This window comes from Topomyia yanbarensis, chromosome 2 (assembly GCF_030247195.1).
Source record: "Topomyia yanbarensis strain Yona2022 chromosome 2, ASM3024719v1, whole genome shotgun sequence".
NCBI lineage: Eukaryota > Metazoa > Arthropoda > Insecta > Diptera > Culicidae > Topomyia > Topomyia yanbarensis.
In genome coordinates, this window is record NC_080671.1 from 335,928,092 (window position 1) to 335,944,053 (window position 15,962).

The following is a 15,962-nucleotide window of genomic DNA, read 5'->3' on the forward strand; positions in this document are numbered from 1 at the left end:
ACATTATCTGGGACTAGATATCGATCCATCAAACTCATGGACTGGGGATCAACGGCTTTGCTTCCCTTCGGAAGGAAGACCTAGCCACAGATTTTTTCACCTCACAAAAATCTCAACGATCTGGGCTGGGATTGAACCCAGACCAACTGGAATGAGTGGCGGTCACACTTACCACTCAACCACCGCACTATGGGAAGGTTCCATACAAATAGGTGGCCAAAAATATTTTGTCTCATATTCTTTCGGGAAAAGCTTGTTTGAGGTGTTAATAATGTACGACACTCATAATGGATGTATCCAGGATTAAAAACCTTAAGAGGGATGGGGAGGGGGAGAGGTGGGGGGTTTGGTCTAAAGTATTCAAGGTGATCCTTTTCTCAAAAAAATTAAAGAGGCACAGAGAGTGTTAGTCAATTCAATCAAATTCCATATAATGATGCAGCATTTGAACAATATTTTCTTAAATTTTAATTGGTCAAGTGACAGTGAATTTCCGAAGGCACCTCGAAAAAATACGGTGTGTATCATAACTCAAAATTTACTAGGCCAATCGTTTTGAAAGTTTTCACATTCCTTCAACACATCATTTTCTCTAACTACAAAATATTTCGATAAAATTATTATTACAACTTTTTTTACAAAAAATTTTTTTGATTTTTTTTTTGAGCGAAAATGGGATTTTGGCGGCAAAGTGTTACAAAAAACTCAAAAAACGAAAAAAGGAAAAACTCAGATAACATGTGCTTTTAACCCTAGTAACGGAGAGAGAATGCAAGTCGTGAAAGAGACAGATAAATATTTTAATTTATTTATTTAAATAGAAGTAAATAGAAAGGAGTTTGAAGTGCATAGGCTATTTAGTGAAAATTGCAATGTTGAAAAGAACAATGAGATTTAAAGATAATGTCGCTCTTTCAGTTGATTGCTATGTCAGTATATCTTCTTCATATTTATAGTTTGCGATTAATCGTTGTTTCATTTGGAACACTTGTTCCGGAGATATAGTATAATGAATCCTATATAAACCAATATCACGAAAACGAAATGGTTAAAACTATCAGAATAAGTATTGAAATACATTTTTATATTACGAGTGGCCATAAAATTGTCTTGGTCACAAAAGCAGCTTTTGACGATTCCGGGGTTGATTTGAAGTTACAAATCAGGCTATTTAAGAATTTCAAATATTTGGTTACATTGAACGTGTTAACGGTAGGTTGGAAATTCCAGTACAACTCAGTACCATTTATTGCTACACAATAATGGTGTATGGAAAAAATGTAGTCAGATCAACTATCTTTTCAATGCATATACTCTAATTGCAATCCACGCTCATTTCGCTGTGGAATATGACACACTCAACCAAAACATATACTGAAGCATCCTTTTCTGGTCTACTAGTTGAGACTGCCTCTAAAACTTCAAGTGATGCGTTCTCAGTTTAGGGCAAATTCGGACAACTAAAATCTTCGCTATAAGTTAGAAGATGCACTATCCTTGCATCCCCCATCGAGAATTCCTGGGGACACAGGGGGACTTTTTTCTTGGATCCAATTTGTGGATATTCTAGGACTTTGATTGGTTATTTTTCATATAACTCTATAGCAATGCAGTATATATGCATTTCCAGTAATATAATCAAAAAGCTGATATTCTTAGCTTTAAAATGACATATTTGAACATTATGAAAAATTCAACAAAGTTACGAACATTTGAGAAAACGCACGTGATATGTCTATTTTTCATAAATTTTATCTTTAGACATCCATATTACACAGTTTGGTCAAATATATTGCCGAGATGCTCTGGGAATTTCTTAGCTAGAGTATAAATAAACATTCAGTATAGAATTGGTTTAAATTGGAGTTGATGCAATTTTCGATTTTTGGCCACATGCCTCCCCATAGCGCACCGGTGCCGTCAGGTTTAGCCGCTATTAATTTTGAACACGAAAACAGCGTAACAGACCGGGCAGAAGCCAGGGGCTACACTGACCGAGTGATTGAGACCGAACTACAGGGAGAAATACAGGTGGTGCGGGCCGAGCAAAGGTTTGGGTTTTTAAATGCGGAGCTTGCGTTGAAAGCAATCGAAGGCTCCGAGTGATTGCACCTGACATTTTTCTTAAAAACCTTCCTGAAATCACCTTGAGATACTTGGTCAAAATATTCATCAAATGTTTCGAATTAGTAGGGGTACCCGGGGCTATTAGGACAGTGGGGGTAACTCGGACCCCATCGATTTCTCAGAAAATAGCAAGAATTTCTGACTATCGTACATATTCATGGAACCGCTATTCTGAAACATTAATTTTGAGAGCTGAATTTGATTCTTTGTAGAAAGGAGATAAAACATGTTTCATTTTTTTGCCATCCTCAAAACAAAAATCATTATGATGGTAAAACCGTGATTAAAGCAATAAATAAAAGTGAAAAAATAATAAGTAAGTGTTTTAGAAAGCTTCAGGCTTCTATTTAATGGAATGATTTTTGTTTGGGTGAAAACACAGATATTTTCGAGACGCTCACCACTTCTGTGCGAAATGAGCGTACGGGGCTATTCGGACCCCCATTCCGTCAACCACCGTTCAGCGGCTTGCAGCTGCGCACACCACTGCGCACGCCACAGCAAAGAAAATACATGGGCCGCCAATTGACAGCTGTGACTTACCAGATTAAGTTTTTGTAAAGCAATTTTTTTTGGCTTCTTAAGAAGTGTCTCTTAAAAATATAACATAGGTAAAGATAATTCCATTGTAAAAAAAATAAAGAAAAATGACGGCCTGAATTGCCCCGTAGGGAGGTCCGGATAACCACTACATTGTTAAAGTATGGAAAAATCTAGAGGTTTGCAAATTGTCGCCTAGCGCTGCCATTGAGTGGTGTAAATGAACCCTTTATGACACCAAAATGTAGCTGAGGTTTCAAACTAACAATTAGGACCTTCGACCAGTAAATTTTTTAACATCTATCCACCTAAAAGGGCGATTTGCTTAGGTCCGAATAGTTCCGGGTTCCCCTATACTCTCCTGAAAGAGGGAAAAATGCCAAAGTTATTCCTATTCTGAAGCCAGATAATAATCAAACAGAAGCATTTAATCATCGACCAATTAGTTCAGTAAATTATTTATCAATAAATCATTTGAAAATAAAAAATTCTAACTAGAATGATGTCACATATCAATGAAGATTCTATTTTGCTTCCTGAGCAGTTTGGAACTTATTACAATCGTGATAAAACCAAAAATCTCATTCCACTGGAGTTGCTCTACTAGATATTGAAAAGGCTTTCAACAGTTTTCGGCACAAAGGGTTAATTGCTGAAATGCGGGATTTCATTTTTTCAATTTACATGTAAATCTAATTCCATCAAGGCCAACTACTTTTAATATTCATAGACACTACAAAACTCTTCGATGAATGTAAATCAAGTTGCTCGGCATCTCTGAATCGGCTAGCGTCTAGACAGCTATCGATATTAATTTAATAATATTAACAAGCGGTGGTAGGAAAATGGTACTACCAGGAGCCAACATGCGGTCATGACTATAGAGTTACAGTTACAATTCGGTGGATTGATATACAAGACCCGTCCCTCCGGGCCTAGTGCAACGGAAAAAATGTTGAAAAATATATGTTAAATGTACTATAAAAATTAATTCTCGGAGAAGCTTTTAAATTAGAACAACTCAGATTAAATCGAGAAAAGCCAACTAATATTTTTCTTCCTTCCTTCCTTTGCGCAATTTTTCTCTTATTTCTCCTTCAATTATTGGACAAAAGATATTACAAATATATTATAAAATTTATTGCAACATGAATAATCCAACATATTGTGTACAAAACTGTCAATATTTCATATAAAGCATTAAAATTCGGCAAACTTATATTAGAATTTGATCAAGCATTTTTGGCAACAAAACCGGTGTATAATTTTCACCAAGTACCTATATAATCACGTGTTTGCAGAGTGTGCAAAATGCTGTGTGTTAATGAGCACTGAAAAAATTTAAATTCATCTCTCTAATAAAAATCAAATTACTACAGAAAACATCACATAAGCAGAAAATCATTTGTATTTTGCACACTTAGAAACTCCAGTTGTTACAGAAAGTACACATGCCCACGTGTTCACTCGCCAACAGTAAATGAATAAGTAAATTCGATTACCTAGCCTGTTTATTCAACAATTATTTCAAAACTCACCGTCCAACTCAATAGTCCGCATTGGTCGTCCACTTATTCTTAGTTGCTATGCTGGGGCCCCCCTTGTCCGACTGGTTCCGCAAAAACTTCAGTCCGGCTTCAATCGATGCCTCCAGAGCAGTTTTCGTGACCGGTGGTTGGCGTGGATTCGGCTTCGCTCGTAATGATGATGTTGGTCCGTAGTAGTCGAAGGTGGGTGGTGGCGGAATTTGCACTCCCATGCCGGCAGATTGTTTATGTTCACACTCATCCTCCGAACTATCGCTCAGTTCATTCCGTATCGGTATTGAATTTTGCTGCAGCTTTTGCTGCTTCTCCGTCCCAGCAGGCTCTAGAAAAGCATCATAATTTCTTCTTTTAAACTCTTTCTTCTTGGTGGTGAAAAACAGTGTTCTGTTAGTTTCCTCCGGTAGAATGAGGTTTTCCATTCCTGGCACTGTCGGCATGTAGATCTCTTCGGCTTCGTCATGGGCGGATGTCAAAAGTGGATTATTAGCAATTCTCTCTTCGGCGCTATCGAATCGTTGCAGAGGAAGCGGACCAATCTGTTCCTCGTCATCTTCATCCTCTTCCTCATCGTTTGGCCCAGAATCATTTGCGTCGTTTTGCGAAGCTTGCAGCAGGGGATTTTTCTTTACCAATTCCACCCAACCTGTAGGTTTTTCCACAGGTGGAGCAAACTCGCTTATTCTTTCCTTTCGTTTCATCTCGTTCCACTCCTCCTGGGACATGACGTGCCATTCTCGTGCGGGCTTCCATTCAGACTGTTCATCCAACTCTTTACCTTCATCCCAGGGGCGAACGTGCTTCAGCCGTTCACGGTTCCGCTTTTTTTCTTCCTTTTCCTTATTTTTCTTTTCTTTGGCTTCCGCCTTTAGCCGTTTCTTCTCCGCCGTCGTATCGTACAGCTCCTCGTCCTTAGCTTCCGTTTGCGGCTCTTCCTCCTCCGGTGGTAATCCAAGCCGCGCACGTTGCCTTGCCTTGGCCGCTTTCACCCGGTCGGCAATTATCTTGTCGCGTGCTTTGCGCAAATCGTCCTTCTCCTTTTGCGCGTCTATGGTGGCCTCCCGGAGAGCATCTAGCTCATGCTGTTGGTGGGTTCGCTCCTCTCGGTCCGTTGAGAAAGCATAGTACCCAACACCATGCTGGCGGGCCTCTGTGAAGTAAAAGAGAGAGGAATGAGGGCAATTCAGTATGTAACAAAATTGGCAAACGTTGATCTTGGCACAAATGCCAATTTCTACCAGCTTTGGTGCACCTACGTAAATACTGTAAAACTGATACGAGAAAATGTTGTAAATATTTATGAGTTCATATGATGGAACATCACAGCTTATAACAAGACAGTTTATTGTGTAAGAAATACCAAGCAATAGGAAGAATACATATTCGTTCGGGACTTATACATGTATTTATAAATTGTAATTTAAGTCGCCGCCCGGTAGGAAAAAGTTCCCGCAGCACTAACAATCGTGCATTTATCGAAAATCCAAAATAAATGAGCCCTCATTCATCTGATGATGAGATTATCACACTTCGTAATGTGTTTATCGATATTAAGGGGACATTCTCCTGGATTTGGCGGAAAATCAAAGCAATATTTGAATTTTTTCCGTGGAAAACTTAAATGACGTACGAACTTCTGCTTTTGATCTTTCTTTCGTTATTTATCGATAATTAGAAAACGACTTTTTTTTGAAAATTCAAAATGGCAGCTTCAAAATGGCATTTTTCTCGAAACCGTGTTTTTTTCTTCTAGGTTGTATGGTAATACAACTCTCATTCTGCTAACCCTCCCCCATCTACCTTTTCAACGCCACTCTCCAAGCATTTCAAATTATGATCACAAAAAGATAACATTAAACTCATGCTGATTAAGCTAATAAGGGGAAATGAGCCTAATTTCGCCATATTTCTGTTATCACCCTACCCATTTGAAGCCGTTGGTTAGAGCAGCTTCTGCTATTTTTGTTCAACGCATTGAGTCAAGTCAAGAGGCAACAATAGGGGCACTCGATTTGAGTTTTCGTTGCGTACAAACACGAATGTTTCACCGTTTTCAGAGCATTTATGTTATTATATTGGTTCTTAAAAACGAAGCAAGGCTCTTGATGCCAATTTGTACGCCTTCCATTGATTGTTGGCCGAGTAATTAATGAATTAGTGTGGCACCCTTCCAAATAGGATGAAAATAGACACTCTACCCTAATTATTATACTTTTTGTTAAAAATGAGTCAGCGTCGATTTTCGTGGAAGTCGTGAGATACGTACTAAGTATGATAAAAATTTAATAGATATTTCCACAATTGTATTGAACATAACCAGCTATTGAATCATAGTTTGGATAAATGAGAAAGGCACAATTGCACCACTAGGTCAATTAAAACAGGTTTTTATTAACGACTTAGAGTGAGTCAATCCTTTTCCTTATTTATATTGTAACGATATTTAATTAGCAAGGGACTGGAAGGTGTGAAATATTTTTCAATATTAAGAGCCTTAGTACTCAAGAAAAAGCGAGGAGTTGAAGGAAGAAAGTTTAGAAAAGCGTGGAATAGGGTCATATTAGCAAGCTTAAAGTTTCCCGGTTCTGGCAGCATAAGTCATTAAGTGACTTTACGCTTGTCTGGGCATGCCGTGATTCGCATTTAATACCAAAATATCCTTACCCCTGCGTTGCTCTAAAACTCTAAGCTTGCTCATATGACCCTATGCTACGCTTTTCTAAACTTTCTTCCTTGAGTACTATGGCTCTTAATATTGAAAAATATTTCACACCTTCCAGTCCCTTGCTAATTGGTTGGGATTGATCAATATAATTGTGAAAATGTCTATTACATTCTTATTATTTCTTATTCTATTAGCACGTATCCCGCTGCTACTACCACGAAGGTTGACATCGAATCACTTTAAACAAAAAAGTATAACATTTAATTGACTTTATCAGCCTGAGTTCAATGTTATATTCATGTGATCAGATTTTGAAATGTTAGGGGAATGGGTATGTACGTGTGGGGGTGGGGTTTAGTGGCCTGAGAATGGAGGATGCCTCAGAAACCCTTCTTCTTATTTCGGTATACGCTGTGGATGAAGGGAATGCAGGTGTGAGGGTGGTCCAGGTGGAGGGTGATGAAGGGAGAAGGTGTAAGGGTAAGGGGGAGGGGACGATGCTACATCCAACTGCATATTATATCTTCCATTTCATCACTTAAGAATCGATGTGACTTTAATTATGGAATACGCCCGGAATCCGGAACTTCCGGAATTGTCGATAGTGGACAATATATTTAAAGAATATTTGTCTGGCAATCAGTGATCTAGACCTGCGAGTCGAAGTAATTTGGTGTCCATTTCAATAGATTTAAAGCGTATGAGGTATTACGATTGTAACGGTTTATATGAGGAATTTCACTGTGACCTTACTAACCAACCTGTAACTCCGAAACCAAAAGTCAGAACCAAATGAAATTCGGCTGCAGTCAAGGGTATTACTGTATCTTCCATTTGAAGTTTGTGAAAATCGGTAGAGAATTCGCTGGAAAATGGGCATGATATTAGCTTAAGAACTTGGTGAGTTCCCCGGGGGCATCAAGAACCGTCATAGGTGAAGGCACGCCTAAGAGTCATAAGTGATCTAGACTTGCAAATCCAAGTAATGTTGCACTTATTTTAATATGTATTACAACATTTAGACATCATGTTGTTACCAGTTGATATGGGAATTTGCTGTCTGATCACACTCTTCAACCCGTAACTCCGGAACCGGACGTCGGATCAACTAAAAATTCAATAGCAGCTTATGGGAGAGTTATACCTTTCATTTGTTTGTGATTTACACAAACTTACACTTTCTTCAGAAAAATTACGCCCGTGTATTCGGTTCAACTACGGTAGACGTGCCCTTATTCATCTCATTAGTCAGGATGTTACACTATTTTGGTTGTAACTCGGCTTACAGTGATTAGATTGTGCTAAAATAAGTATCAGCAGCCTTGCTTCGTTTCTAAGAAGCAGTAACACAAAAAATATGGTTTGAAAAATGTAAAATACTCGCGTTTGAGCGGAACCAAAAGTTGAGTACAACGCTCCCTTATTCATCCTACCATTTGACCTAATGCGTTGAATAGAGATACCAGACTCTACTCTAACTAATGAATTCAAATGGGTGAGATGAATACAGGAGCTAAGATGAATTAGGGCACAGTAACCCTATAAAGTGTTTTATATACTTTAAAGTGTTTTATATACTTTTAAAATTTTGTAGATACCCAGTTATGAAGAAAAACTAGTGAAAAACATCAAAAAAAATTTCTAAATTTTAAATGGCTCTGCCGCTCTTATAATTCAAAAACTTTGTACAATTTGTACAAACTAACTATTCAAACTTCTCCATTAGGGCATTCAGAAAATGAAAAAAAATGCTGAAAAAATCTATGGTCGTTCAGGAGCACTTCAAGAGGCATGCATTCGAAATTTTACCCAAAATCGGCCCATTTTTCAAAAAATCAATATTCGCCACCATTTTACCAAATTCACTCCCAAGAACCTTTCATTTAAGAAGTGAGCCCGATGACTTTTTTAACATGATGTCATTTTGGGACACCCTATATTGCATAGCCTTTCTTTATATGAGAAAGACAAAAGGTGCGAAATCGGCAAAGTCCCAAAAAGTTGATTTTTACCAAAAAAATGTTTTCGAAATAACATAAATTCTCAACGTTTCATGCATTTTAAAGATGTTTGGTATTAAAAATACGAATTCGATTTCTGAAATTTCATGGCGGTCCCCCCTTTGAAAAAAAAATTGAGTTCCGGCATATATGGGAATTTCATGTGACCGGACGGTTCAATCTATTTTTCCGGAACCATATAAGCGATTCGTACGAAATTTTTAACACGTCTATGCGGATAATATACCTTTCATTTGGGGCTAAACATATACCGAAAAAATAAAAGAAAAAATAACGACGATGACTGCATCCCAGCAGCACGCGGAGAGGCGATCGTGTTCGCAAGAAGCGGAAAACTTGCGATATCGCCAGTATCGAACCAGGTGGCCACATCGAGTTTGACTAATGACAAGCAGCAGGAAATGCACCAGGCGCTCCAAGGAGCCGCAGGTCTTGTGCCGAACCAGACGTTTATACCCAGAACTGGTAATAGCATACCTCAAGTAGGACTGCAGCTTGGGCGGACCAACACGGCGGAGCTCAAGAAGAAAATAGAGGAGCTCTACGATTTCATAAAGGACAAGAACAACATCCACACTAAGATTAAGCATCTAGTGACGACCATTAAGTCCGCCATGAATGTCGTCGAACGAGAGCAGATCGCGCTGTGAACGTATGCCGAGCATGCCGAAAAAACGCTTGGCGAAGCCAAGGCGAAAGCAGTATTGGAGGTAGCTGTAGGGACGCCGAATAGTTCCCGGAAATCATGTTCCGAGAAACGGAAAAGGGAGACACCTGGAGAGGAAGAAGAGAAGAAAAAACCGAAGAATGAGCAAGAGGTCGATCGGAAGCAAGCAAGCGGTTGGCGAACGGTTGTAAAACAAAAGGCGAGGTCAAAATTGCAGAAGGTAAAGAAAGATATGCCTAAGCCTCGTCGGGAAAAAGGGGCGAATCATTAATCGTGGAGATGAAAGAAAGAACGAATTACGCTGAGCTCCTTCGAAAAGTGAGAGATGATCCGGAGCTGCAGCAGTTAGGGGAGAATGTGGTGAAAACCCGTCGTACTCAGAAAGGTGAGATGCTCTTCGAGCTGAAGAAAGACCCGACGGTCAAGAGCGTGGCCTTCAAAACACTCATTGAAAAGTCTCTAGTCGAGGAGGCAACCATAAGGGCCTAAACCCCACGAGCCCACGAGACAGTGATTGAGTGCAGAAACCTGGACGAGATAACAACAGGAGATGAGCTGAGAAGTGCGCTGAAGGAACAATGTAATCTGGGAGATACACCAAATGGTAATCCGGATGAGCAAGGCGTACAGCGGTACGCAGACGGCGTCGATACGGCTTTCCACAACTGTAGCTGTTAAATTGTTGGAAAGAGGCCGAATCAAGGTTTGGTGGTCAGTGTGTTCACTGAAGACTGCCCCTGTTTCCAGACAAATGGAGAGATACTTTAAATGCTTGGGGTTGGAACACCAGGCGAGAAATCGCAAAGTCCCGGATAGATCTGATCTGTGCAGAAAATGTGGGGAGAAGGGACACTTTGCAAGCGACTGCACGACCCAAGCAACACTTGAAACATGTAATGGCCGCGGTTTGTTGCATAACCATAAACTTTTGCTGGTGCGCTTTTTAGATTGCTAGATCAGTTGAATAACAGTTGATGTACGCTGCTTTTCAACTAATTATGTTGTAGAAACTACTAGTCAACAAACGGTGTTGCTCGGGGATTCAACCGATGTGCATGCTCTGCACAACGAAGGGTGGAAAGACCACATGATGGCAGGCTTAATATGCCCAGCGTACAAAATGGCGATGGAGTGCCAGAAGTGATGAAAGTTGACCAATCATTGCGACACTACACAGCAACTGTTGTGGCAGTCTACAACAGAAACGAATCGCGATGTTGCAATTATTGCGGAGCCGTTTCGAATCCCTATCGACAACGGTAACTGGGCGCGAATAGAACAAGAACGGCTGTGATGGGTAAATACCCCATACAGAAAGTGGACTCAAACTCATACGCACCCCCTAGATGAACAATAGAGTAGTTCCATCGGATGCTAGATGAACTTACTGGAGAGCTGGCCGAACGAGTGGGAAGCAGACATACGAACACAAGAGGGTATAGCCTGTTGGAAGCCCTAGCTAAACTGGATGTTATGCTATGCAATAAGGGCACCAGCACAACTTTCTAAAGAAATGGACGGGAATCCATCATCGATGTTACCTTTTGTAGCCCGTCATTAGTGGCAAACATGAGCTGGAGAGTTTGCGAAGACTACACGCATAGTGACCACCTGGCAATCCGGTACAGTTTTGGCCAACGACATCAAGCGTCAATACCGAGGGGGAGAGCTCGTGAGCGGAAGTGAAAGGTACGCATCTCTTTGTGGAAGCACTTCAGGCAGCGAGCGATTCCTCTGACATGGACGCGGATAAGTTAAAAGAAACGCTAGCAAGAGCATGCAACATCACAATGTCAAGAAAACTGGAGCCAAGAAACAGACTGGACGCCGTATTGGTGGAGCGAGGAGCTTGGATCCCTTAGCGCAAGCTGCCTGAAAGCCAGAAGATACGCCCAGAGAGCAAGCACCGAAGCGGACAGAGAGGAGCGTAATATAGTGTTCCGCATTGAAACATGAGATAAAGCGAAGAAAATCGATTTGCTTCAAAGAGTTGTGTCAGGGTGCTGCCGCTAACCCGGGCGACGCATATCGTGTGACGATGACGAAGATCAGAGGGCCCACGATCCAATGATATGGCCGATTATACCGTATGGCGAGGTAGAGCGGGAAAATCCCGAAGTGATACAAGTCTCCAATGAGGAACTCATCGCATTGGTAAAGGGTTTAAAAGTGAAGAAAGCGCCCCGACCAGATGGAACCCCCAATATCGCATTAAGAACAGCAATTTAGACACTCCCGGATATGTTCAGAAAAGTGCTCCAAAATCTTCTAGATAAGGGCCACTTCCCTGACAAATGGAAGATACAGAGGTTAGCGCTACTGCCTAAACCAGGTAAGCCCCCCGAGGATCCATCATCGTATAGACCAATATGCCTGCTGGATACGCTCGGGAAACTCTTGGAGAGATTAGTCCTTAACAGGCTGACAATATTTACGGAAAGCGATAACGGGTCGTCGAAAAATCAGTTCGGATTTCGGAAGGGCAAGTCTACGGTGGACACCATTCGGACAGTGATCGAGTGAGCAGATATGGCGCGCAAACAGAAATGAAGAGGAAATCGATACTGTGTCGTGATAGACGTCAAAAATGCGTTCAATAGAGCAAGCTGGGAAACCATTGCGGAATCACTGTACAAAATGAGGGTAGAATTCTAAGAAGTTATTTCTAGAGCCGGGGCCTGATCTATGAGACAAATGGGGGACAAAAAACGATTAGAATTACGGCGGGAGTCCCGCAAGGCTCTATCCTGGGTCCAACGCTTAAACGGCGTGCTGACACTTAAGCTGCCTAGGGGCGTAGAGATCGTCGGGTTCGTGGACGACATTGTTATAACGGTACTGGGAGAGACGCCGGAAGAGGTGGAAATGTTGGCGATGGAGGCGATCGACAGGATTGGAAACTGGATGCAAGGAGTGAAGTTGCAGATAGGAGGTGCTATTGAGCAACAACTGCAAAGTACTGCAGCGAGCAGAAATCACTTCAACACCCACGTCGACTATGCTTGCGAGAAGGCAGCCACAGCTATAAACGCTTTAGCCAGAATCATGCCGAACAACGCCGGACCATGAAATAGCAATAGGCGTCTTCTGGGTAGCGTATCATCGTCGGTCTGGGTTGAAGCGCTGGAGACACAGTCGAATCGAGTAAAGCTGAGTAGTACGTTCAGGCTCATGGCCATGCGGGTCGCGAGCGCGTACAGGACTATCTCATCAGAGGCAGTCTGCGTTATCGCTGGAATGATCCCTATCGGCATCATCCTAGTAGCAGATAACGAATGCTATAAGGGAAGGGGACCATGGGAATAGGAAAAACAATGAGAGCTGACTTGATGGCCAAATGGCAGCATGATTGGGACTCGTCGGAAAAAGGAAGGTGGATTCACAGACTCATACTGGTTCTCTCGACCTGGGTAAAGAGGAGGAATGGTGAAGTGACCTTTTATCTGACGCAGTTCCTAGCTGGTCATGGTTGTTTTAAACAGTACCTACATTGGTTCGGACACGCTGTGTCACCCTTTTGTCCGGAGTGCATAAACGTCGAGGAAAGGAGATGTGTCGGGACGAGGGCACGTAGGATGCCTTCAGCAGTGTAGTGACACTAATACGGTCGGATCTTCAGAGAAAGTGGCGAATAGAACAGCAAGCTGGCAACGCCAACTAGTAAGATATAGGCGAGTGGTTCAAGTCTGGTACAAACCCTATGAGTGTGGTCGGGAAGGGACGCGAGCCAGGTCTTATGGCTCATCCAGAGGGGTGAAGGAGTGCGAGTTACGTTTCGGTATCTCCGGGTCGGTTCACGTCTAGTCGGAGCGATAACGTTGAAAGCTGTACGCGGGTAAAAAAATGTTTTTTTTCTAGAGTTGTCCTATTGGAGCTGTAGAGCTAGGTTCTCGGAAGGGCTCCCCGTCAGAATCACATACTACAATTTGTAGACGAAACAAGCAATGTCGCCCACTAAAACATTGCTTTGGGCCAATTGTAGTGGGCCGTGATTCTGAATGTGATATTCATTGTGCGGTTCAGGTATGTGCGGACGTAGGAACTCGCGATCGGGTGTATCATCGCGAAGAGCTCGAGCAGTGGTACGTTAAAGTGTTCGATCGCGTGGGCGTTTGTTTGTCGCGTGTGCTAACGTGTGTGTAACTTCGTGTGCATAAATTCTATTTTATAACTGTGTGTCTTTCGCATATTCGCGTGCGTTCTTTGATAATCGCGCGTGGACCTACTTTATTTTTGGTGTACGGCTAAGATGCTAAAAGAGAGCGAAATCTTTCATATCACTAGAGTTCCCGGTAATGTCGCCATGGAACGTGTTGTCTAGTGGCAGTAATTTGAATTTTTGATTGGTCTTACTAAATATATGGACCTAAGTTATCAGGACAGAGAGTAATGTTTTCCGGACGTGACCGATTCATGAGCGCGCGAAAACGGACGTTTGTAGGTTTGCGTTTGAGACAGCTTTTGAAACTTCGTAAGTGCTAAAATGTACTCCTTATTACCGGGGTGTTATAAAGTTTGCGCGATCGCCAACGTAGGTGTGCGTTGTTAATCGCGAAGGGTTTAAGCGTTCGTATGTTAACGCGTTTGTCACGTGTGCTCGCTTCGCGTGCACAAAACTGGATTTTGTAACCGTGTGGCCATTCATATATACGCGTGCATTCGTGGATGGTCACGAGGACCTTCATTCTGATAGTTAGTTTTCGGTGTACAATTAACATTCTGACATGGAGTAAGTTACCCTATATAAATAGAGTCCTCGGTCATGTCGCCATGTAACGTGGTGTCCAGTGGATATGAGAGCTTTCTTTTTTTTAATTGATCCAATTGAAGGCATGGACATAGTCTGCTGATATAAAGGATAGAAACATCCGGAAGTGACAGATTCATGATCGTGCGACCACGGGAGTTTTTAGGTTCACGCTTGAGACCGCGTTTGAAAATTTATAGAGACATTCGCTTTATCACCGGGATGTTATCGTGTTTACGAGATCGCGGGTTAGGCGCCGTAGATGGTCGCGAAGGGCTCAAGCATTTGTATATTAACGTGTTTGTCACGTGTATGTGACTTCGCCTGTATAAATTCGATTGTATAATGATGTAGTGTGTATTCTTGTTTGATCGCGCGCGAACCGTGAGTCTGATGCTTAATGTTTAGTGTATGGTACAGATGGTAGAAGAGAGCCCGTTTCCCAATATCACTAGAGTTCCAGGTCATGTCACCATGGAACGCGTTGTTTAGTGAATATGTGCGTCACTTTTTTTGATTGGTTCAACTGAAGACATTAGTCCAGACTGCTAGGACCGAGGTAAGACTTCCGGACGTGACAGTTTCATGATGGCGCGAGTGGTGGGTTAATGTTAGAGACCGCGTTTGGAAGTTTAAAGATGCTACGTTTACTTAACTACAGGGGTTTTCTAACGTAGGCGAAATCACGGGCGTAAGTATGTGTGGATTATTGCAATTGCATGGTCGCGTTTGTGACCAGGTCTGTGTTATCGCGAAGGCCACGAGCGTTTCTACCTATATGAGTGTAGATAGCGTATAGTAGAGATATACCAATAAAATGAATCATAATATGCCGAATGAAGAAGAAAAAAATATGCAAAGAGCTTGATTAGAAGTGTATAAATTGGCCGATACTATTTTGATATACATCAATAATAGAAAAGCAAACTAATACATGTACAAAAGACACAGACTAGCGAAGTAGAATAGAAAAACACATGTAACATGCAATCAAACTCATCTAAATGCAGCAAATGTTGTATATTTACCATTAACGACAATTGCATGCTGTTAGACTTTCATCTTGCTATGCTGGCCGGGAATGGATGACTCACGTGCGTCGGTAAAATCGTCATACCCTAATTCATCCAATCCGATCTTCCCGAATGAATAGAACCAAATGCACAAATTGATCACCAGAAGTATTAGCCACTATTCTATCATATACGCCAGTTCTGCATTCATTCCCTGACCCAACTGTCACAAATACTCAGACGAACACATACATAGATACGACTAGCACATATCAATTGTACACTAGTACGAAAAACTACGATTATTACAAAGCGACAACTAAAAGGTTTCTACTTATGTATTTATTAAATGAATTTAATTATTAAATTAATTTAATTAGTATATACACGACGACGAATTCGACCGATAAAAGGACACACAATGACTCCCACTGTGGGCCCCGTCCACGAATACCGCCATCAAATTGTGGAACAATATTTGCAAACAGGGCACACAGCAAATGTCAATGCACGACGACCCGCCAGTCGGCCACATCACCGCGCACAGACCAGTGGTTGGGCCTTTGTATGTGCAGGTGCAGTGTATGGAGAAACATAGAACATCAAAAAGGCGCATAAGCCCTCTCGGTCTCCTCGAT

The 15,962-nt window shown here is 41.6% G+C and overlaps 1 protein-coding gene across 2 annotated transcripts in view; it reads right to left on the reverse strand.

Annotated features, from left to right (window-relative positions):
• Positions 1-15,962, reverse strand: part of LOC131684013 (coiled-coil domain-containing protein 174) — a 131,669-nt gene that overhangs the window by 82,505 nt on the left and 33,202 nt on the right. Inside the window, exon 4 of one of the 2 annotated variants that reach the window (XM_058966480.1) lies at positions 4,206-5,361. In XM_058966480.1, coding sequence (XP_058822463.1) covers positions 4,214-5,361 — 1,148 coding nt within the window. In that variant the 3' untranslated portion in view covers positions 4,206-4,213. Of the gene's footprint in view, positions 1-4,156; positions 5,362-15,962 lie in introns of those variants that run through there. The other variant, XM_058966479.1, reaches the window with a different exon arrangement.